General features: G+C 34.2%; 2 protein-coding genes and 1 long non-coding RNA gene across 4 annotated transcripts; 1 reads left to right on the top strand and 2 right to left on the bottom strand.

Annotated features, from left to right (window-relative positions):
* Positions 1 to 206: 206 nt before the first annotated feature.
* On the bottom strand, positions 207 to 6328 carry LOC111377722. Its single transcript, XR_002699768.1, has 2 exons — positions 4567 to 6328; positions 207 to 706 (listed from the first exon to the last, which is right to left on the bottom strand). It is a non-coding gene; the product is annotated as an uncharacterized LOC111377722 (long non-coding RNA).
* A 2814-nt stretch (positions 6329 to 9142) lies between these two features.
* Positions 9143 to 13782, top strand: LOC111377720. Of its 2 annotated transcripts, XR_002699767.1 has the most exons (7): positions 9143 to 9483; positions 9593 to 9710; positions 10026 to 10237; positions 10319 to 10346; positions 12274 to 12359; positions 12692 to 12800; positions 13483 to 13775. XR_002699767.1 is itself a non-coding variant. In XM_023000849.1 (6 exons), exons 1-6 carry the CDS (start codon positions 9199 to 9201, stop codon positions 13562 to 13564), a joined length of 834 nt encoding a protein of 277 aa, XP_022856617.1. In that variant the 5' UTR covers positions 9158 to 9198; the 3' UTR covers positions 13565 to 13782. The 2 variants fall into 2 exon arrangements, 1 of the variants encoding a protein (XP_022856617.1); XM_023000849.1 differs by lacking the exon at positions 12274 to 12359 and having other exon boundaries at positions 9158 to 9483; positions 13483 to 13782.
* A 902-nt stretch (positions 13783 to 14684) lies between these two features.
* On the bottom strand, positions 14685 to 21950 carry LOC111377719. Its single transcript, XM_023000848.1, has 7 exons — positions 21706 to 21950; positions 19342 to 19618; positions 19169 to 19244; positions 18085 to 18180; positions 15988 to 16501; positions 15481 to 15616; positions 14685 to 15273 (listed from the first exon to the last, which is right to left on the bottom strand). The coding sequence occupies exons 2-7, from the start codon at positions 19456 to 19458 to the stop codon at positions 15079 to 15081; spliced, it is 1134 nt and encodes a 377-aa protein (XP_022856616.1). The 5' UTR covers positions 19459 to 19618; positions 21706 to 21950; the 3' UTR covers positions 14685 to 15078.
* Positions 21951 to 24212: the final 2262 nt, after the last annotated feature.

Here is a 24212-nt window from a genome sequence, read left to right as displayed (position 1 = left end):
AAAATGAAGAAACAAAGAGTCTAATTATCACTTGAGCTAAATATAGAGAGCCTAACTTGATTAATGTGGTAGAAATGCATATATAAGATTAGAAAGATTTCAGAAAATTACACATCCAAAACAATAATCTAATAATCCAGAAGTGTAAACATCTTTAAGAAAGATATGACACACTATAGTTCTAATAGCAATATCACAAGTAAAAGTTGATCAAAATGCCATCAAAGATGGATGCATTTGCATTATATAAACATCTTGACATTCCCACCCACGAAAGAATGATAGGATAAACCGTAGTTCCACGAATTAAGAAAAGTAAAAGCCGAACCAAATGTCGTTAAAGATGGATACATTAGTTATACCTTTTGACATTCCCTCCCATAAAAGGATGGATTGTTGTTGTTCAAAATTATATCATCACTACCTTCAATACAAGGAACATGGTCTTCAACACACAAGGATTTCATATAATTAGTACAAGGCCACCCGTGACATGTGATAGGAAAAAAATTGAGCGGGGGAGCATATGAGGAATTGAGAAACAATGAAGCAATTGATCAATAAATTTTTCCTCACACAAACGGCACATTAACAATTCAGAGACAATTGAATTGCTATTGTCATCAGTTGTATAGGCATTTCCACCAGACACTCTATAGTATTTGCAGGAACAATAAGCACAGTACCAATCTCCATATGGGACCTTCTGCAAACCAAAATGGACGAGTAAGGACTTCACTGAAACTTAGAATTAAAAATTGAGAATCAAGATATGCCAATATTTGCCAGAGTAAATAGTATTGGTCCTTTAAAATATAATCTATTTCAGATTCAATTAGCTTATGAAAAGATTTCCTTATAGATACTCTACTATCTAGCATCTAAAGTTGTACAGTTGCAAAAGTCCAAAGTGTAAGTTTTAGTGGAAATCGCTATTCGGAATAGGCCATTGCTCAGCCAAGAAAAACAGCATACTGGGACAATGTCGGGCTACAATCATTACATGTCACCAAGCTGCATGGGGAGGCTGTTTTAAATTTTCATGCTATGCCTTGTATGTGAAAGCCCACAAACTAGTTCCAGTGTTTCAGAATAATTAGTCTGACATACAAAATTGCTAGCAAATTTTTTAACAAGGAATATATTCTAAATAGAGTATACAAGACTAATAAGGGGTCCACCTTCAGCAAATAGAACTTGTAAAGTATGAAAGAAAATCATTTTTCCTTGTATTCATTCATTGGGAAGATATACCCATATACACAGACAGAGAAATCTAAATAAGAAAACTATTCTAACTAGGGAATCCTATAATCAAGCTATCAATTCCTATAATTAAGCATCTATTTACATAAAGAATCGAAAAAATATTCCGAAGCTTGTAAGTTTGAAAAGAATTGAGGATTGATGAAGAATACCATTCTAAAGCATTAAGTTTGAAAAGAATCGAAAAAATATTCTTTGACATTATCACTTCTCAATGTCTGTACAGTAACATTAAACTGAGTTCGAATTTCAACACAAAGGACCCTAAAATGAGAAAATAATTCAGAATGATTCTTGATTAAATATGGCCCTGTTTGATAGCCTTGATTTTCCATGGAAAATGGAAAATATTTTCCATTTTCCACCCAATTTGTGTTGTTTGATTGCTAAAAATTTTCATGGAATTTGTTTTCCAACTTCTCTTCGCACATGTGCCAATTCTATGGTTTTGTGGAAAATTCCAGCAACTTTTTTTATTTTTTATTTTTTGCAATTGGAACAAATTCTATCATTAATTGTAACAAATTTTGTCCCTTTAGTTGACAATTTCCATGAAAAATAAAGTCAAACGAACACTAAAGGATAAAAAATTTCAACATTTTTCAGGTGAAAAATTATACCAATCAAACACATTTAATTGCTAATTTGCAGTAAAATAAGTTCTAGACAATTCAATTCTCTAAAATTCGTTGTTTTTCCACCCAAATTCCGCCCTTACAATCAAACAGACCCTAAAGCTAAGTCACGCGAGAAAAATTATCAACAAAGGTAACAAAATACCGAAATCCAATTTTGGACACGACTAGACAAGGACCCCAAACATCTGAATGAACTAATTCAAAATTAGCTCTTTTATTGACTCGAGGAACTGAGGACACACCATGATGTTTCGCAAATTGACACGACTCACAATCTAAAGACAGCACATTCTAAAACCGAGGACATAGTTTCTTCAATAAAGATAAAGATGGATGTCCCAGCCAACAATGTGCTTCAAAAGGAGTTAAGATGCCTGAACAAGCAATGAACTTGGGCAATTGGGTATCTATAATATAGAGAACAAGATTCATGTCCTCTACCAATAATCTTCTTTCTCATAAAATCCTAAAAAAAGATAATAATCAGGAAAAAAATGAGACACAACAATTTAAAGTTCGAGTAAGCTTGCTCACAGACATTAAATTAAAAGAAAATTGAGGTAAACTTAAGACAGACGATAAAAAAATGAATAGAGTTTGATTAATAGTGCCAGAACCGAGAACAGAGGAAGTAGAACCATCAGCTAAAGTAACAGTGGAAACAGATGTATGCGACTAAAAAGTGGAGAAGAGACTAGGATTACCTGTCATATGATCTGTGGCATTGGAATCAATGACCCATTTTGAGGAAGAGGAGAGAAGACATGTATTAAGTTTACCTATTTCGGCAACAACAGAGATAAGATGAGATGAATTCTTCAATGCTTCTTGGTACTGAGTGAATTTGGCAAATTCATCTGCAGAAACTGTAATGGTCTACCCAGAGGACGAGATGGATATAGCAGTAGTAGTTGCAACATGGACTGAGTGAGACTTCTGAGATTTATTTTGCAATTTTCTGTACGAGTATTTGGTATGACCCGGCTCATGACAATAGTAGCATACAACTCTTTCATTCTAACTCCGATTGACCCGACTCCCTATACCCCCCGCCTTGTGTATTACCTCTACTATTGCGACTGATAAGAGCATTAAAAGTCTGAATAGATAAAGCAACAGAATCACCAATATTTGTGCGAAGTACTCTAGTAAAGGTTTCTTGCAAAGATAAAATCCCAGTGCTGGAGAGAATCTGAGATTTAACAGTCTCAAATTGAGAATTAAGATCAGCTATAAAACTCATCACAGCCATTTGCTCCAGCTTAGTTTGCTGCACTTTCATATGTGGACTAAAAGGTAACAAGACATTCAGTTTTTCGTATATCTTTTTGAAATTCATAAAATAAGCCTGAAGAGACAGATCTTGTTGTTCAGCATGGTAAAAAACCTTACAGACTTCATAAATTCGTGACACATTTCCTTTCCAAGAGTACATAAATTCTAAATATTCCATTAATTCCTTATCATACTCACAATGATTATGTCCGTGTCAATGGAACTATGGATTTGTATGAATAATCGGGCATTATCTCTTAACCATGTCTGACAAGTATTATCTATTGGTGGATCTTCAGTAAGGTGATTGTCCATGAAAATACTTCGCAGATAAATTCGAATTGTCTTACACCAATCTAAGTAATTTGGACCAACAAATTTATGTTCTGTGATTTTTGGACATCACTGGAATGGCATCAGTCATGCTTACATCCTTTTGCTTGTTAGTCATAGACAAGATCCAAATTGCACTATCCCAAATTTAACAAGCAAATCCCATAATAATAGGCCCAAACAATATCTAATTAATAGCCCAACTAATAATTAGTTAAGTCCAATAGCCCAAACACCACTGCTCAACACTATTCAATTAATTGAAGCCCAAAACAATGCCCAACACTACCACAATCCAAACCTCAATCCAGGAAAAGAAGGAGAAGAAACTGAACGTAACCTGAGATCGGATAATTCAAACTGGAGAGGTGATTTCCCCAACCCAACATCGAAGAATCCGACAACCCAACACCGAGACGCCTGGAACCTACTGCGACCAAGAATCAACAGCTAAACTACGAAGGAAATACCAAACACCACTGGGCGACACGAACCCAGAGTCGCGATGTGAGACGGAGAAGAACACGGAGACCTTGAACAATGAGCCTGTAACTCTTCTAACCAAGATCACAGGACTAGTTTGCAGCAAATCATATAGGAAGATTGAAAACTCCGATCAGCCAGATGGTGCATGAGAAGCGAGCGCTGACTAGGATAAGCCGAGAGCCAGTCAACCAAAATCACAAGCATTAGTAAGTAAATTAGGACTTTGATACCATGTAAGGTATGAAAGAAAATTATTTTTCTCTGTATTCATTCATAGGGAAGATACACCCATATATACAGATAGAGAAATTTAAATTAGGAAACTATTCTAACTAGGGAATCCTATAATCAAGGTATCAATCCCTATAATTAAGCATTTATTTACATACATAACATAATTATTGAATGCAGATTAATTTCATTGCTAAGGGGACCTACACGATCGACTACCTTTAGAAAATGACATTTAACTCTAGGTGCATTAATAGAATCATATCAAACAGCTAACAAGGAAAGATGAGCTCTGGAAAAGCATGAAAGGTAAGAAAACAAGGCAGCGCATTCATACTTTAATACACAAGCAGCCATGATGAAATGTCGATGGGCAACCATCACAACAGATCAAGTTACCACCATCCCCACAGATGTTGCACGTATCATCATTAGGATCATCGACATCCACGTCCACAAAAAGTAAATTCAATGCGTTCAGTTGCCAATTGTTTATTCCACGAGTCTATGAGGCATTGTAAAAGAGAATTTCTGGACTCTAAATATATGCATTTATATGATTTTTGAGGTTCACTTTTCGCATGAGATTCAAAGTCACGTATTGTGTGTACTTTATCACAACAACTACAGCAAATTCCCTTTCTTGTAATCTTTGCCTCGAGCATCACCTTTTTTATTCCTGCTTCTCTTATACTTCACCTTGCCATCTGGAGGAACAGTTCCCAAATCAATCATCCACGAAAGCAAAGTGCGCTTCCCGTCATATAGTTCATAGTCATCTGATCCCTCCCCTGGTTCACGGGCTAACAGTGTCCTTCTTCTATCCTTGCTTAAATTGACTTGATTCTTTTTCCTAATGTCTTAATCTTAGATAAAGCCTTCTTAGCAATACCTTTACCGATCTTTCCAGTACATTTCCCTTTCTTCTTTCCTTCATCCTTCCTTATTCTGAATAGTGTGCTGAGTAACTCCTCAGGTATTGGAAAAATACATAACATTTCTTATCATCTGCTTTTCTATCTTCAATCTTCTTTTTGAGCACCATGTAAGCCAGGGTGCAGGACCGGTAAGCTCTTCCATCACGGCCAACATATACTTGATCGTTGTAATCTTTTGATTGTCATGGCATGTACTCAATAGTCCTACCTGCTTTCTTCAGCAGAGCAACTATTTGATCCCTCACTAACTGCTGTTGTTCCCTACGTCCCATTTGCTTTCCTTCTCCACTCTCGATTTTATCTGATTCACCATGCTTAACATTACTTCCCAAATAATTGGGATAGCGTTTTAATCTCTTTTCTCCACCATCAGTTCCAACCTTCCCTTCACATTAGTACCACCAGCAATGCTTTTATCTATCTTGGGAGGTCTTCCAAGGCTAGCCTTATTCTTTTTATCCTTATAAGCAACCTTAAAAATCCCATTTTCCATCTTTGGTGGTCTTCCACGACGCTTAGTCTTTTTCTCCTTAATAAGGATCTCTGAAATCCCATTCTCCATTTTGGGTGGTCTTCCCCATCTACCCTTTGTCTTTTTCTTCTTACCAATGGCCCCTGAGATCTTATCAATCTTGGATGGTCTTCCACGCTAACCCTTTACATTTTTCCTACATCGGCCAGTCCCTTTATGACTCTCCCCTATAAACTTCCTTTCCATTACCTCATCATTTTTCTCTTTAATTTTCAAACCACAAACCCCATAATCAACTTTCACTTTTGGGGGTCTCCCCAATCGACCCTTCAATTTTTTTCTTATAGCGACACCTGGCTCATCTATTAAATCCACTACTTCCTTCACAACTACTTACGTCTCTATGACTTGCTTTTCAGCATTGTTCAAAGCCATTGTCATTGACCTCAAAACCCTCCCCACCCTTACCGTGACACGATTTAACCCCCAAAAGACCCCTCTTTTTCATTACCAGTTGAATTATTCTCAACCCTTTTTCTTTTTTCCTCAATGGGTTCCTTATTTAGATCACGTAAATCATCATCCTCCATTGCTCCTCCTACAGATACCCCATTGAAACTCAAATCCTCTTCCGTCTCCCCCATAAACAATAGACCTGCCCAAAGGAAAAAAAGAAAAAAAAGAAAAAAAAAAAGAGATAGCATAAAACTCATAAAATTACATTAAAAATAAAATCACAAAACAAACCCACCAAAATAAATATGAACAATGAGTATAAAGTAAATAACCAATAAACCTCACTAGCGACGTGTACCGAAAATTAAACCTAGGTAATACGAACAGGGTAGCTGTATCTATAGAATTTTTATTTCCAACATCATTTTCATCACTTTTATCTCGAATAATTCTTTTATTAACATTGTGATCATCAAAACAAAAAGCATATTTACGTTTAAATTATTTTTCCATCACAATCAATGAAAACAATAAATTCAAGTAAAAAAATACAAAAAATTATAGCAAATTTTAAGTGTTACATTATCAACTGTATTTTAGTTCAAACAAAGAAAAAAATCACACCAACAATTATCGTAAAGTCGCCAAAACAAAGATAGAAGTTGGAGCGCTTAAGTCGATCCCCAATTCCATTTTATAGGAAAATACAAAAGAAATAATTTCCTAGAGAACAAGTCTTCAAATGATTATTTTTTTCTTATAGCGACACCTGGCTCATCTATTAAATCCACTACTTCCTTCACAACTACTTACGTCTCTATGACTTGCTTTTCAGCATTGTTCAAAGCCATTGTCATTGACCTCAAAACCCTCCCCACCCTTACCGTGACACGATTTAACCCCCAAAAGACCCCTCTTTTTCATTACCAGTTGAATTATTCTCAACCCTTTTTCTTTTTTCCTCAATGGGTTCCTTATTTAGATCACGTAAATCATCATCCTCCATTGCTCCTCCTACAGATACCCCATTGAAACTCAAATCCTCTTCCGTCTCCCCCATAAACAATAGACCTGCCCAAAGGAAAAAAAGAAAAAAAAGAAAAAAAAAAAGAGATAGCATAAAACTCATAAAATTACATTAAAAATAAAATCACAAAACAAACCCACCAAAATAAATATGAACAATGAGTATAAAGTAAATAACCAATAAACCTCACTAGCGACGTGTACCGAAAATTAAACCTAGGTAATACGAACAGGGTAGCTGTATCTATAGAATTTTTATTTCCAACATCATTTTCATCACTTTTATCTCGAATAATTCTTTTATTAACATTGTGATCATCAAAACAAAAAGCATATTTACGTTTAAATTATTTTTCCATCACAATCAATGAAAACAATAAATTCAAGTAAAAAAATACAAAAAATTATAGCAAATTTTAAGTGTTACATTATCAACTGTATTTTAGTTCAAACAAAGAAAAAAATCACACCAACAATTATCGTAAAGTCGCCAAAACAAAGATAGAAGTTGGAGCGCTTAAGTCGATCCCCAATTCCATTTTATAGGAAAATACAAAAGAAATAATTTCCTAGAGAACAAGTCTTCAAATGATTTTTAAAAAAAAAAAAAAAAAATAATAATAATAATAATAAATAAATAATTTGAATTAAATTAAATAAAAATAAAATAAAATTACAACAACAACTGAATTTTAAGTTGGTGGGTCACTTGACCCACCAGGACCCACTGTGGGTCCGCCAGTGATTTGGGGGAGGACTATTTTCTGTGGTGTTTGATCGGCTAGCTTGGTTCAGAAGGGCAGACTCTCGAGTGTAGATTTGTAATTTCAAAATATTTTGTTTTAGCTAAACTTTTTCCCCTCCATTAGTATTTATTTTATTGAGAAATATAAATTTTAGAGGAAGAGTTGACTACTAACTCCTTATGTAAGTATTTGTTTCATAACCGTCGAATCATTAGAGAAGGGGTTCGGTTGGACCCATATCGGGCAAACTTAGAAGATTTCAATGGACAGATCCAATTTGACGATCCTAATAGTAAATACTTATAACTGTTTGGAGGAAGAAATTAATAAGTACGAGCTAGGTAAAAATCTATTTATAATTGAATTTGAGTTGGACGTAAGATTTTCTTTTCTTCTCTTTATTTCAATGAATAAGATATGAGTATTCAAGAATCCCACACCTATTATACGTGATCATTCTTCTTGTGTGGTGAACTGATGTATGTAAAATAATTTAATGTTTGACAATCATTATTTTCAAATTCTTTTTTCAAACATACTTATTTTCAATTACACATTTATATAATAAAATATTCTACACGTAAATCAAAACTTTTTCTTATTGACAATGTTGAGGCGATATCGTCGGTAGTGGCAGTGGTGACCAACACATAGGTGGGATTGGTTTTGGTTTTGGGGTGAGGAAGTTAAGTAAGAAGGAGATTGTGTGGTGGTTTTGGTTTATTTATTTATTTATTTTTATAATTATTTTTTGTGAAAAAAATACATTCACCATTTTACTATTTTAAATATTGGTCAAGATAAGTCAAATGGGTGGTTTCCATTCAGTTGAACTTTCAAGTTTGATTTTTTCAATGAGTTGGTACCCTGCACACACAAATGAAAAGTTTGGATCAAGTCTACAATGAAATAAAGATTTGGTACCGTAGTTACAATTCTCCATCATTGTAATTATTTTATTATAAAAATATAAGTTTACAATTTTACTTCTCATTTAATTTGTCAATTTGAGTCAAAATTTCAACTTCAGTGTTGACTAACGAAAGTCTGAACAAAATTTGTCCGATGTACTCCGACTACCATTAAAGTGAAAGATTTGAGACCATGACAGTAAAAATAAAAGACTAATGTGCATTTTGCAATAAAGTGAAAAGTTTAGACCTCAGCTTCAATTTTCCCTTTCAAAAGTTATAATTTTTACTTTTCAAAAAGTATATGTCAAAAGAGCCTGAAACAAAAGAATGCCAAGTCACGCGTCCAAAATAAATAATACAATAATGCGTTGGATTATTTTATGCAAAGTCCAAAATCAGAAGCAACACATTAGTATAATGATTTACACGCAGAAACAGTCGTCAAACGTAGAGATAATGAGGAGTCACGCGTCGTTGGAGGTGGCGAAGACGGTGTTGGAGGTGGCCGACGTGGCCTGGACCGCCATTGAAAGCCACCACAGGGAAACGCCCATTTTGCCTCCGCCCCCGGGCAAAGAAGATTTGGAATTGGAATCCTTACGATCCGAAAATCAACGCCTCAGGAACTTACTTCAACAAAATCTGACCCTTTTCCGAAACATATCATCGGCACCTTCTTTATTACAGAATTGCCCTCCCGATGTACAGATTCGCACTTTTACCGTCTTTGGTTGCTATTTATTTATAATTTTAGGGATGTTGATTTTTATTCCATTTTTGAAAAAAAAAAAAAAATTTGATTTAATTGCAGTTGCATGAGCGCCTTTTAGCAGTTGTGAATTCTGAAAGATTCCTGGATCAACTCGAAAATCTGAGGCAGAACTCTATGGAGGGTGCTGCGTGCAAGTTTCCATTTAACGAGCCGTCAGGTTTTTTAATTTTTCTTTCCAATTTCTTTACTTTTATCTTCATATACATTAATCTATTTTATTAATATGTTTATATTCTTTATGAATAACGCAGAGCAATGTACAATTGATGAAGGAAAATAGTCTTCTTTTGGAAATAGATTAATTATTCTCCCGGTTTTATTTATTTTTTTTCATTCAGCGCTGTGCATTTGGCTGCCATAAATTTTTCAAACTGTTTGTAGCAATAAACATATCCAGATTGTTCTGGAAAGTTTAGAACAGTAAAAAATTAATATTTGATGGTTTTATTCGTCTTTTGGTAAATGTGATCAGATAAAGATTTGGAGAAAGTGGAGATTTTGATTAATGTTGGTCACGAAGAGCCGAGTTGGTGGGTCTGGGTCACTGAGGACATGGTTCCGAGCAACACTGAAGAGCGGAGTGAAATTGATAATGACAATTATGTAGTTGTGAATGAGGAGCAAGTGGTGGAAGGGGTGGCCAATTTCATGGCCAGATGCTTGGTGGCGAACCCGAAATCTCAGGTATACAGATTAACAATGAAGCTTCTAGTTGTTCTTCTGCTAATGATAGATGACTAATTATCTTGTCTGTCTCAAATGCAGAAATTGACTCCTGAGCAGCTGCAGGGAGGTATATTCTTCTTCTCTTTCTCTTTCTTTAATTACCAGACAGATGCCATCATAGAGGTTCTTCTTTTCTTGAAGCCTGTACATAACAAGTGAAAAGAAATTTTATCCTTCCATCCAGCTCATTTTTACTATGAATGGCCGAGCGATCAATCCTTTTACATTTTCCCTTCTCTGTAACGATATCTTATATGGATGAGATGATGTTGACTTTTAAGGATAACATCTGCTTAAAAACAAAAATGGACCTATTCAAATATATCCTGCACTGTTGAGCACAATTTGAGGAACTGGCAAGGTTTGTTTATTTTGTTATATATCACAATTTGAATAGACCAGTTGCCCTAGGTTTTGGAAAGAAAATAGTATATGCATACACACTCTTTAAAACATAAAATGAAGCCAAGTTTTTGAATGAGGAATTTGAGGAGATGGAACATGTCGGAACATGTCAAAATGGCAGAAGATAATGTAATTTTTCTCTGATGAGAAAACCTTGCTGATTTATTGATCTGAGCATCTTATTGTATACCTAAAACCATTCAAATGATTGTCATGAATGAACACTATGCTGATCTAGAAAAATGAGGATACAATGAAATACCAAAGGATGTTGAAATTTATATGACACTGAAATAATGATGTCAAATATTATATTACTGAATTGAAGATTTGGTTGGATAACCATACATCTTAAAAGGGTGCCTTTTTTGTAATTTCTGTAAAAGGTTAGAGAGCTCATGCTTGTGCTTTCCAAAAGCAGTCCTTGAATGCTTAAAAAGGGTAGTTTTGGTTTTTATTAGTTGTTAGATTAGATTTTGCCATCTTCGAATATGTCTCGTCAACAACATTGGTTAAACAGTGGAGGGATTTATTTAGGGTCCAGAAAGAGCAAAGATCAAGGAATTAAGTAAACGATTGTTAAGTTTATCCTTTTATCATATCTATAATACGCCATTTTAAGATAAAAATGGTTAACTTACAAGACCTGACAAAAATTGAACTCAGCTCGAGTAACTATATAAAATTTATATTTGTGCTGTAACATATCTTTCCAATCAAGATGGATGAGATGATGTAGACTTTTAAGGATAATCTCTAATCAAGAACAAAAATGGACCTATTTTTTGGAAGTATCCGTGTTACCATTAACACTATAATGACCTGATGAGGTTCATTTATTTTGTTACATCACAGAATATGAATTGCCTATTTGCCCTAGGTTTTGGAATGAAAAATGGTATTCCACAACGATACATGAAATATGAAATGATGTATAAAGCTATTCAAAATGATTGTTATGACTGAACACTGATGAGGATATGCTGAATTAGCGAAGGATATGGAAATTTATGTGACGCTGAAATAATGATGGCAATTTGACATAAATGAATTCAATATTTGGTGGGCTATGTATACTTCTCAAAAGGGTGCGTCGTTTAATTTCTATAAACAGGTTAGAGCTAACATTATTGTTCTTATTAAAAGCAGTCCTTGAATGTTTAGAAAGGTAGTTGTAGTTTTCGTTAGTTGTCAGATTCTGTTATCTTCCACTATGTCTTGTCCACAATACGGTGAAACACAGGAAGGATAAAATTATGGGGTCCAAAAAGATCAAAGATCAAAAAGTTAAGTGGAAGACTGTAAAGTTCAGTGTTTAAATTTATTCCGAAATATGCACCAGGTTAAGAGAAGGGTTACAACTTACAAGTTCTAACTTGATAAAGCACGAATTCGACTGGAGTACCATATGTGTACTCTAAATATTACTATGCTTGTTCCTGAATTTTCAGTTGTATGATTTTTAACGTGCTACGGTACATTTTATACATTATAGTATTATTCCAAACTAGCACACTATTTATTCTTTGTGCTGTGAAGAGTAGATTCAGGTAAATTATAGTGAGGATTAACTATCAGAAAAGTTGCAGGGTATTTACCAATTATAGAATGGAAATTACATTTCCTGGCTTAAAGAGTTATGGTGCAGCAGGAAGTTTTATTCGAAAACGTCCAGGTGACGTGTAGAAAAAATTAAAATGTTTCTGTTTCAAGTTTTTGTTTTACTTTGTCTCACATGCTTAAACCAAGAAATGGACAAAATTATGCTTTGCCTAAATTAATCAGATATCTCGTTATGTGTCTACTGGATCCGTGAGATGTTGGAGTCCTATTACTGGTCTGCCCTCACAATTAAATTATGTAGAAGCCCCCAACCCAAACTTACAAAAACCCACAACCCCGATCAAAATTGGGAACTTCTTTTCCTTTAAGCTAGTTTTTCCTTACTTCAACTTTGTTGCGACTGTCTTGTTTGATTTGTATTCAATGCAATCTAACTACTTGCAGCCATCACAAAAGCATTGGGAGGCATGAATAAGGTGGAGAAGGCATTAAACATTTGGCATGCGGGAATGATGTTGTACACCCTGGGCATGTGGGGACTTGCTCTAACTGGGTACGTTCATGACTATACTATACCAGTTCAATTGTCAAGGTTAAAATATTGTACTGCACTCAAAACTAACTTAAATCAATTAAACTTACTCACCTAGGCACGCTAGCACAGACAGTTACTAAACACAAATTCTTTAACGGTTAATCTAGTATACAATGCTAATAGCCCAATATCACAGCTATTTTGATAATATCAATTGCTATTAGATGTGTTCTGCAGTAATAAAATATAAAAACTCGCGTAGTACAGGTTATTAAAGAGCCACATGTTGAGCTAACACTGCAAATGAAGAAAATTCAAGGATAAAAAATGATGAAAAAAGAAAAGATTAGTGGGGTTATGTGGACATGGAATGATTTCGTTACTGAAGATGAGATCCTTCTGGTACTTCATTAGTTTGAATTTGAAACGTTCAGATTTACACTCCTCAAATTTTGTTTCCCTCGGTCATTCTTTGAGTATCAAGCTGGTAGTTCTTGGTTATCAAATTTGACATACAGGTTCTTTTAAATGTTGATAATTTGAATATTTGCATTTGATGTGACCGGAGTTGATATGTAAAGTCGAGACAAGATACCTTATGGGTATTCTGGTTTTCCAGCTTCTTGGTATACAATGCATTCATATTTAACACCCACGGGCCACGAGTGATGACTTGCTTACCTGATCTTCCTCTCTGCAGTTTGTACAAGAGTCGAGCCATTCTGAGACTTGCTGCAACGGGGGTGCATACTTCGAGCAAAGCAGTACTGAAGGTCTTCTGAATGTAGCTTTTTTTCTTTCATCTGCAACACAAACGGTTCTTGAACAGAACCATTTAGCAACTTTGTGTACATACCAAGGGAGCTTGCCACTGCCTTTGTATATAACTGTGAATAGAATTGGGTTTGAAATTGTCTAGTGAAGTTTCTTGTGTTGTTACAATGTATGACTATTTGTAAAACTACATTATTTTATCAATTATTTTGAATTGTTTGTTATACTTGTGGATGTGAAAGAAAAGTGTAGAGTCGAGAGCGCAGACTAAGTATACCCACACCCAATGTATAATTTTCGTACTAAATTGATCGGCAGTGCAATAGGGGAATTAATCATTAACGAAAATTTCTTAGGTACTTGATGGAGATTCTAATGGGAATCAATAAGCGAGCGATTTCAACGGAATTATCGACAACAATGTCATTAATATCATCTTCACGTTTATCAAGATATTATAATAGACGATATAACTATCAACAATTCTTCGATAGCTAATGAAAGCAATCGATATCACCATCGGAAATTTTATTCTTTATATATTTTACGAGTCCATGACATTTAAGTTCAATTTTTAATTTTTTTTTAATTTTTCTATAGTCTCATGATAAGTTAATTTTAAAATGTTATTTTATTACTGAAACTTTATTCATTGGTAAAAATATTGTCGATAAATCAAATTTATTAAACTATTTATATTTTAAATATTAGTAACTGAAGAACCGTTTGTTATCGTAATATTTTCCAATTTTTATTTAACCCACATAATTTTTTTGAACTAATATTTAATTCTTTTATATTTTGTTAATTTAAAATTGGATTTCCCATTGATAAATTATATTTATTAAGACCAATTTTTCAAATTATCACCAACGAAACATCTCCACCATTAATCATAAATTACTTATTTTAATTTTTATTTTGTTGTTATTTTAATTTCTCCATTATTATTTTTTTTAAAATGATCACCAATAAGAAACTCTTTTATTAACCATAATTTAATTTTTTCCTATATACTTTTCTTTCAGAAATATATATTATTGTATTTTTATTATTTATTTAGGGGAAGAATTTCTGTCAGTAATTACCAATGAAAAAAAATATATATCAAAAATACCATCAGCTAAATTATTTGGAATGCAAATTTTTAAAATTTGGGAGCCGTAGATAATTCGGTCCAAATTTAGCTTACAATGGCTGATGTCCATCCTCCACTACATAATAATTTTAAGGTACAACAAAGTCCACTACATAGGAATAAAGATTACAAGAGAGAGCAAAGTTTAAAGACTTAACAAAATCTATTACAAATCTTGCAAGTCAAAACTTATTTTACCAATCATGATTTTCAAAATTATTTTTTACTAACAAAAATTTCCTTTCTAGCAAGTCTAACTTGCATACTCAACAAGATGAACTCTTCAATAAGATAAATTGTATAGTGGCAGCACTCGAAGATTTCTCGCTAAGAATCAAAGAAGAATGCCATTTCATTCCATAAGAAATAAAGCTGTCTTACTATTCATGGCGAAACCAGGTGATCAACTGCCCAGAAGTAAGTTCCGACAACCACAAACGATGCAAGTCCAGAACGAGCCATCCGCAGCCATATGCCATTCATCAGTATATTCCTATCTGCAGGGTGGATCCCGGTGAGTCTCTCAAATCTCTTTCCAGGTCTATTCCATTTGAGGAATTTCCTCTCCTTGGATACAAACTGGGAAAAATAACAATTCAAAAGTGATTATGTTACCCAAGGGGCAATACTCTTCATGAAAATCAACTGTCACTGAGATATCATTGAAATATGTCTTACTGTCATTGCGAACAAAAATGTTAGTTGTTTACAAACAAAAAAGAGAACCCAACAAAGCATTGAAGAATACGGTTAAGGTCCAAATTCTTATCTTGCTATGCGCTGTACCTTAGGGAGCACAATGCACTGTGATCGACTTTTGGCTGTGTCGAAACTATGAGAAGCAGCTGCAGCTATTGAACCAGAAACTCCAGCTGCAAGACTAACAGCTACTGGAGACAATGGACCAATTTCTTCATCGAACCTGAAGACAATTTTTTGAACTACGTAAATAAAAAATAAGGCAAATAAGAAAGCATTTTAAATACATTTTGCATTTATCTCGTAGGAAATTCGTAGATAGGTACACATTCAAGTCACAAGCAACAAATGCTAAAATAGCATTAACAATAACCTTGCACACGAGTCGAGGAAAAATATTTACGTTCTATTATTCATAAAAAAATTACTGGCAAAACGTCACTTACGAAATTTTACATAATTGGCATGAAAGATGATAAAAATTGATAAGCCCAAGAAAATTAGTTAATAGTGCTCAGAAATGATCAAAAAGGCAGAAATTTGAGTTAAACCAACAGTAAAATGTTAAATACCAAAAACTGGGAAATGAAAAACCTGGGTATCGGATCCATTCCAACCGCTTTCCATTCCAGCATCGCTCTGTGTAAAAATTGCCAGCTTGAAAAAAATACACCACCAAAAATGGAATCTCGGACTAATCCAGGTCTAAGGCCTCTCCATAGAGCACCCCATCCTTCCAAACTGATTACATCTGATGGCCTTCTAACATTACTGACAGGTGGAGGTCTCCCAGATCCTGTCATCATCCATGGATATTCTTTCAACGCATCTATTGTATTGGCATGTTTATTCAAGGTGGACAAAAGGCCGACCGAGCTACTCATTGCCCTCATGTCCAGTGAATATCCAGGCAGTAACCTTGCAATTAAAGGAGGAACAGCACTCATTTCAGCAATGGGTGGAGGGCGTGAAATGCGAGAAGCAGAAGCCACCTGGGCACGGAGTTTAATAAGTTCAAATGGAGAGCTTACAAGACACTCCGCACTTCCAGCAGCAAGTCCTGCCATTAGAGCTTCAGAGAAATACACATAATTGTCTTCACGACCATCTGACAAAGAAAAATCGAGAGCAATGCATTATCTTTAGTATAGAACAATGCATGCTTAAAAAAATCAGAAGCACAAAGTCACAGACCATCATTCCCACAACATTAAGACATTGTCTATTTCTTTCAAACAAACAAAGTATATTAGAGAAGAGCATGTAAAACAGGGGGTCATCTGCAGCATCCAATTAGAAACAAGCTTCAATAGCCACTAATCAAATAACAATAAGCACGTGCAGTTCATATCAGCACCTTTGTCTAACATGATGATTAATTTTATCCTTCATACACAACAAATTTCAAGTTCTATGCTTCACTGGAAACTACTTCCATTATTATTACAATGCAGGACTCAATTTGCCGCATTTTTTCAATGTCCAAATCACTGCAATTTTCTTTCTAATAAATTTAATTTTGATGCTATTTCAACTGGCAAGTGACAAAATATGTAAACAACATCAACAGGGCTGGCAGCATGAATCTGTTCTTACACTGATGAAACAAGTAAACGATGAAGAAAAACTGAAAGATACTTCACTGGAATCTTAAATACTTGCACAAGTGATCTGAACAAGTGTACATATATGTACATGACAAATGCTTGCTTGTTCTGCAGGGGATAATTCTGTCAGACCTACTGGTCCGAAAATAACCATGCAAAACTCCATTGTACTCGAGCACTATAAATTGCTGAACCTCCCTACCATTAAATATCAAAATTCTAACCAACCTAGGACTCGGGTTTCATTTTAAAACACAACCTTGTTATCGGCAATATGTCCCCACGAGATGGTGACTCGTTTGAACCCACCCACTACTCTTTGAATCTGAATGCTTGTTTGAGCTTTTGGCGGACCGGAGTGCTTGTCTAAGCATAATGAATTTTGATACCATATTAAAACTTGTGGTTCGATTTTAAAAAGTCAACTTTAATAATAGGAGTAGCCAAATTTCTTATACATTGTTCATTTGTTTCATCTTTAATCGATGAGCAATATCATCTTTAACATGCTACCACAAGATGGTAGCTCGTTTGAGCACACCATTCTTAGAATATTAATTCTTGTTAGAGCTTTAAATGTATCGATTTGCTCGTTTGATCTTAATGACCTCTAACACCGTATTAGGAACTAAGATTCCAACTTAAAATGTCAACCTTATTTAGAGAAGTAGCATGGACCCTTATAAGTTGTTTGTTTATTTCATCTTTAATCAATGTATATATTACCCTTAATACATTTTGCTTTCTAGTATCTTATTTGGAAACTCTGCCACTACAACTTAACTCTCTTACTAACTAGATATTTCTGAGGTGAAAAATAAAGATAAATATCGTGCATATCTTCATCACAACTCTTTGTCTAAGACTTATTCTTAGCTACCCATCTCATCATGCACTTCATACTTTCTAATAGCAATTTCTAGAGTGTAAACATTTTCATATCATACACAATTTCAGAGCAGTGTCTTTATCATAACAAGAAAATGCTGCATCCTGCACGCAGAACTGACTGGATAGCGGGAACTCATATAGAGAAGCCAAAAAAATAAACACAAAAAATGCACAAAAATTAAGGATAGTTTACCTTTATAGAATGCTGTCAATATCTCATAAACACCAAAGCGAAATCCCAAGCCAAATGCTCTACCAGTAATCAACCAACCAATACCACTGTACAAACCTACAATATTTACGAAGGAAAACCCTGTTGAGTTGAACTTTGAGAATGAAAAATATTTTTCAATTTTTCATTAATGAATAATATATTCACATAAATGAAATCATATAACAAACGTGAAAAGATAGGGATGCTGAGAGCTTGACTAGTCTAACAAAAGGAAAATAAAACCCTTTCTATTCCAAATATCATTTAGAGTATGTTTGATTGCAAGCATGGAATTTACATGGAAAGAAAATGAATTCCACGCAATTAAATTGCTTAGAACTTATGTGCATGAAAATTGTCAATTAAATATGTTTGATTGGTTTAATTTTCAACCTAGAAAATGTTGTACTGTCCACTTTTTACCTTGGATAGATGAGAGAGGGGTGAGAGAATTGCCTGAAAAATAAAAACCTATTCTCCCTAAAATATATTCCTTGTTTTCAAGGAAAATATGATCATATGACCAAAAGTATAAAAATGTGTTCCATAAAAAAATATTAATCAAATAGCACAAAAGTAGGAATTTGGGTGGAAAAATTGCATTTCCCATGAAAAATATTGACAATCAAAAGCACCTTTAGATCTGTTCATTTTGCAGGATTTTGCGTCTCAAGGATCCATAATAAAAACATTCAAAAGAGGGAAAATGCTCAAAACATCAAATTCTTAAGCTCGAGGAACTCTTGAAACCATTTTTTTAACTTTGACTATAAGAAAAAATACATTTAAATATATTCAATTGAGAGCTACAATTTCTTTAGAGATCCTACATAACTATCATTTAAGAATCTATACATATTTGATATTTGACCAGACCAAGTTTTCTTGTATTTGCTAGTAGTTGATTCCTTCACAATTTTTTTGCCTCAACTTCTAGCAGGCAGACCCTTGTGGTTTCCCATTAAGATGTCGGGCATGAAAATTATATCACTTCAAACTCATAGTTTTGATGCTGTCCCAAAGGTTGAAATTCTTAACAAAAAATTAGGAATTGTCAAATTACCTGAATATCCAGAGATAGCTCGGACTCTATCGAGAACCTGAGCCATAGATAGCGGTTTCCTAGAACCAGAGCCCACCTGTTTTTTGTGGTACATAGAATTAAATGATTAATGAGGGCTATGCATGGGTGTATCCTGTATGTCCAGACAAAAAGTCTATTTGAGAAATTCGTACCTGCACAAGGACTTTGAGAGTATCAAGAGGGTAGGAGAGAGCAGTGCCTAATGCCACAGACCCTACAGCAGCAACTGCATGGGTTGCAAATGTGTTGCTCTTCAAAAAATCATCCATCCGATTCCCACTGCACTTGAACTTGCAACACTTTGGTACTAACTAAAATACCACATTCAGGGAAGGGGAAGAGCAATTACTTTCACGTGCTCAATTTAGATGCCCTTCCAGATCTTACAGCTTTGGGGTCCTCAAAAATGCGTTATCTTGATTTCCCCAGCTACAAAATCAATTAAATTTTGTATGAAATCCTAATCATGGAATAAAATCTACTCATCACAAGAGAAAAACAAGAATTTCATCACAGTTGACTACCGGCCAATGTCATAAAGACAACAAATGCTTCTGTTTCACCATCATGGCTTGTAGTTAACCAATGCCACAATTTTGACATTTGCCAATCAAACCACAAGGATATGCATAAATTGTTCATTTTGTCAAAATCTTTTGTTGAGCATCATCGGATGGTTAGTTTACCACTTACTCCAATTGCGAGAGTAAAATGCTAATGCATATAAACAATATTGTACATGAGTCATGTAGAAATTTTCGATTCACCAAACATCTTTCTTTGGGCATCACACAGTGGCAAGTTTTCACTCACTGCAACTCAAAGTAAGTGAAAAACTTTTGCAAATTGATGTTGCTTTGATTTAAAAACCGACTGGCCATCAAACCAAAACGGGAAAAAAGGTAAAGGATCAAAGGGTCGACCGTGGTCGAACTGGTGAAAAAAATTGAAAAAAAAAGAAAAAAAAAATATGAAGAAAGAAAAGAATGAAACACGAGTTTTTTATATCAAATCACAAAAACTGTATTAGGCTATTAGCTACTCAAAACATTAATTAACAAAAATAATCAAATACAATAAAAAACATAAAGTGCTACTCAATTCCATTACACATTGTAAAATAAGTCAATAACATTAAGCAAAGAAGCAATTTGCGGTAAACAAACTAGATAGAAGATAAAATAGACGTAAATTACTGCAAGAGCAAGTTTAGAAAATAAAATTCATGGTTCCATGAAATTCTATTATATGGTTTCTTATATGTCTGAAATCCAAGGATCGTTCAGTTTTGCTCATTCTACTTGGTTTATCACCGAGTTCTTCACTTGGTTCTCTCCAGCATAACTATCAGGCATTCAATAGTAGTGTAATATATTGCCAGTAGACTGGAAAGCTGCCTGTTTGGTTTAAGGTAGTTTGAAGAAACCACAAGCTTGTTAATTAATCTGGTATGAATAGGATTACAAACTAAAAAGGTGTATCAGGGCGCAGCCATTTGCCCCCACTGGATTTTGGTCCTGTGTATGTCACCAATAGAAAACCATAAACAACCGCATCAAGAATTCAAGAGAGATATTGTTGAAAAAATCACTGTTGCTAGAGAAAGATTACCATCAAGAAACAACAAATCTGGAAAAATAAAATAAATTGAGTTCAAATTAAATCATTCACAACAAACAAATCGAGTCGATTTCAACATATAAAGCCCGTTTTGACACTAATATGATACTACCTTCTAAGTTTGGAGACGCAGAAGCTGAGAAGAAATCACTGCAACATAAGATAAATTGGTGCCGGGGGTGATGAATAAAAGCCCAATTTTAGTGTAATACCGAGAAGGAAGAATAATTTAATTGGGACGCAACAAGGCCGCTCTGGGGAACACCCCTTGTCCAGGGCCCTGGACAGACAGGGGCGCCATTTGGCGGACGTCAAGCCTTCCTCGCACTGGGGAACGCCCCTTACCAAACAGACATGGGAAATAACACATACCTAGGGGCGAATCTAGTATCGAAGTCCAGCTAGGGCGGATGTTAACCGTTGACCATTGATCGTCGACAATCAACAATCGTAATAATCCCATCGTTTATTAAAATTTTATTAATAATATTAAAAGTTATTCAATGGAATTGAACGGCCAACATTTTCTCAATTAAATTTTTTCATTTATCCTAATTTCCTAAACATAAATTCCCAAATCAATAATAATAACTCATAAAACATAAATTACTTATCATAAATCAAAATTTGCAAACATAATTTCGTAAACATAAATTCCCAAACCAATAATCATAACTCATAAAACGTAAATTACTTATCATAAAATACAATTCGCAAATATAATTTCGGAACTATAAATTCTCAAATCAATAATCATAACTCATAAAACATAATTACTTAACATAAATCATATTTATTAGAATCATTATCCGACAATCAACATCAACAAGTAGAGGCGAATCCAAAATAGAACAAAAACAAAACCCAGAGAGAGAGAGAGAGAGAGAGAGAGTCACCAATCATCAGTCGAGACCAGAAGGTAGAAATGGCAGACGGCAGCAGATCATATCGTTGGCGGCTCTGGGCTCCGGCAACTCCTTCTCCTCCTCGTGGCGTCGGTGCTGCTGCTTCTTTGATTTGAATGGAATTATAGAATGGAGTTTGAGCCGTCTGTACAAGAGAGTGGAGGAGAGGAAAAGAGTTCGGCTTTCACCATTCACGATTTGGGCAATTGGATCCTTGGAATTGATTTGAAAATAGAATAGATATGATGATGAGGAAATTGGACCAGTTGTTATTTCATTCATTTGGGAATTTATTGGGCTAACCAAAAAGAGGCCCAACATCTTATTAACTCTATTACTCACTTCAGTCCAACAAAAAAAAAAAAGGTCGTCTCTTTCATCTTCGTCTTCCAAGTTCCATCTCGAGCTGGCTCTACAAGTCTGCAACTACAACCTGCTACTGATTGCTACCCGATGGTTCTGAACATTTCGATGGAGCCAGCACGTGCGGTCGTGCCCCCTCGCCGGGTGCTGGCTCCACCCTTGCACATACTCTGATTTTTAGTTTTATATTTCAATAATCAGGTTTTAAGTTTATATATAGCTCCCGTTTGTTTTCTATTATTTAATCATTAAAATGAAGAATATGACCGTTATCCATCACATCAAGCCACCATATTTGAAATTCTATCTCTTGTGTAGGGCCCGTAACGAGTAACGACTATATTTTTCATTCTCATTTTCCTATTAATGTGGCTCAAACGGGTATATATTAAATTTTTGAATAATGCTATTTGTGCAAAAGAAACATAATCATTTACATACAAATGATGTGTTTAAAAGAGAGCGAGGAATTTTTTTATTTAGTTGAAAAATTCTGACACAAGCATGAGATATTATGTATATGTAAACTAGCACATCCATAAATTTTTTAATTTAAAATATTAAATAGAAAATCATTAATTAAAAACTAATTAAGCATTACTTATGGACATTAACATCAATAGTGGAAGAGAGAAATTGTTCAAAATTTTCAAATTCCCTTCTTCTCCTACCAAATCTCTTGAGAGACAAGCTTGATACTTTTGTCCAAGCGATTCTATCAGGTTTACTGAGAGAGAGTAGAGATTCGAAGCCTTCATCGATGGTGAAAGTATTGAATATGTTTTCCTCATTTCATAATTTCATAAATTATTTTATAGTTTAAGCTTCTATTAAACCCTAAATGGTTACAAACCCAACTAATGATGGTAATAAGGAGTGTAGATCAGGGACCTCATTTGAAGAATGAAAATAAGACGGATAAAAGAAAAAAGAGCAAAATCTCATAAAGAAGCTTGTCCATAAAAACGATTCTGGTGAAAAATGTATTTTCTAAGAAAGTAAATCAATTCATTGTTTATTTTTATGTTTCTGTTTAATAGAATGTTTATGAAAATTTGAATTAATAGGTAAGTTGTATTCGAACTTTTTGGTTGATTCTGATTTTCATTATGTTAATAAATTTTTCTTTGAATTGTTATTCGATTATTACATAGTTGTGATCTGACTTTGCATGGTGACCTCATTTTTTGTTGTCTGATTATTCTTCGATTATTTTGTGACTTTACTTTTTCTTGGACCATGACCTAATTGACCTTCGATTATTTGATGATTGTGATCTAGTTTTCAATTACAATGACGTTTAGTTGTGATTTGAATGTTGTAACCATTGTGTAAATTTTTTTTATAAAGATTTACAAAAGACTTCAGAAACATAAAGGAAAATTATTGAAATTTTAGAATAAATAAGATATATCAAAAGGGTTTTGTAACTGAATGTCCCATTTAAAAAGATAAAAGAAACTTGTAATAATTGTGTAAAAGTTCATATAAACATATATACAAAAAATAATATTGAAAAAACTTTAACCGTAAAACATAATCAATCTCCATCATTCGTATAAAAATTATTCTTCTTGTACAAATAGGGTTGACTATTCCAGTTGACAATGTACTCACAGGAGGAGGGATCCATGATTTTTTTATTCAGCGTGGACCTCCCTCTCATGTGTCTAATTGTCAATCGGGATTGTTAACCTCGATTGTACACATAACACAACTGTTCATATAAAGGCCTTATTTGCAATCAACTAAATTAGAAGTTGGGTATGAGTTAAACACTAAAACAAAGGATTTTAAAAGTACATTATATTTGTGAAATAAACATATATATTATGCCCCCACTACACCAAATTTTTCGCTTCGCCCTTGTGTATCATAACTGTACAACATATTAAAAAGGTGTATCATATCTCCCCAGCATGCTACTTGACTAATTGAAGGTCTAAAACTCATCACACAGACCATCTTTAAAAAACTAAAAAATAAAGCAACAATAAAAAAATTTCATGTTTCAAATCAATTTTTTCTTTATGGGTACCAACAATGCTTCTGAAAGGTTAAGGAAAGAACAATCAAACGATGGCAATTGGCATCTAAAAACTATATATATTGGTTAAACATAGCAAAAGAATTAT

The sequence above is a fragment of the Olea europaea genome, unplaced genomic scaffold (genome assembly GCF_002742605.1).
Source record: "Olea europaea var. sylvestris unplaced genomic scaffold, O_europaea_v1 scaffold1712, whole genome shotgun sequence".
Lineage (NCBI taxonomy): Eukaryota > Viridiplantae > Streptophyta > Magnoliopsida > Lamiales > Oleaceae > Olea > Olea europaea.
The sequence above is the reverse complement of the archived record's forward strand: the minus strand, read 5'-3'. Positions and strand labels throughout refer to the sequence as shown.

Excerpts from the sequence above, each read along its gene's own strand:
- LOC111377720 (XM_023000849.1), top strand. The coding sequence starts at position 9,199 with ATGATTTACACGCAGAAACAGTCGTCAAACGTAGAGATAATGAGGAGT. Across the intron at positions 9,484-9,592 it reads TACAGAATTGCCCTCCCGAT|TTGCATGAGCGCCTTTTAGC; the intron begins GTACAGATTCGC and ends ATTTAATTGCAG. Across the intron at positions 10,347-12,691 it reads TCCTGAGCAGCTGCAGGGAG|CCATCACAAAAGCATTGGGA; the intron begins GTATATTCTTCT and ends AACTACTTGCAG.
- LOC111377719 (XM_023000848.1), bottom strand. The coding sequence starts at position 19,458 with ATGGATGATTTTTTGAAGAGCAACACATTTGCAACCCATGCAGTTGCT. Across the intron at positions 15,617-15,987 it reads GGAATGGATCCGATACCCAG|GTTCGATGAAGAAATTGGTC; the intron begins GTTTTTCATTTC and ends AATTGTCTTCAG. Across the intron at positions 15,274-15,480 it reads AGTGCATTGTGCTCCCTAAG|TTTGTATCCAAGGAGAGGAA; the intron begins GTACAGCGCATA and ends TATTTTTCCCAG.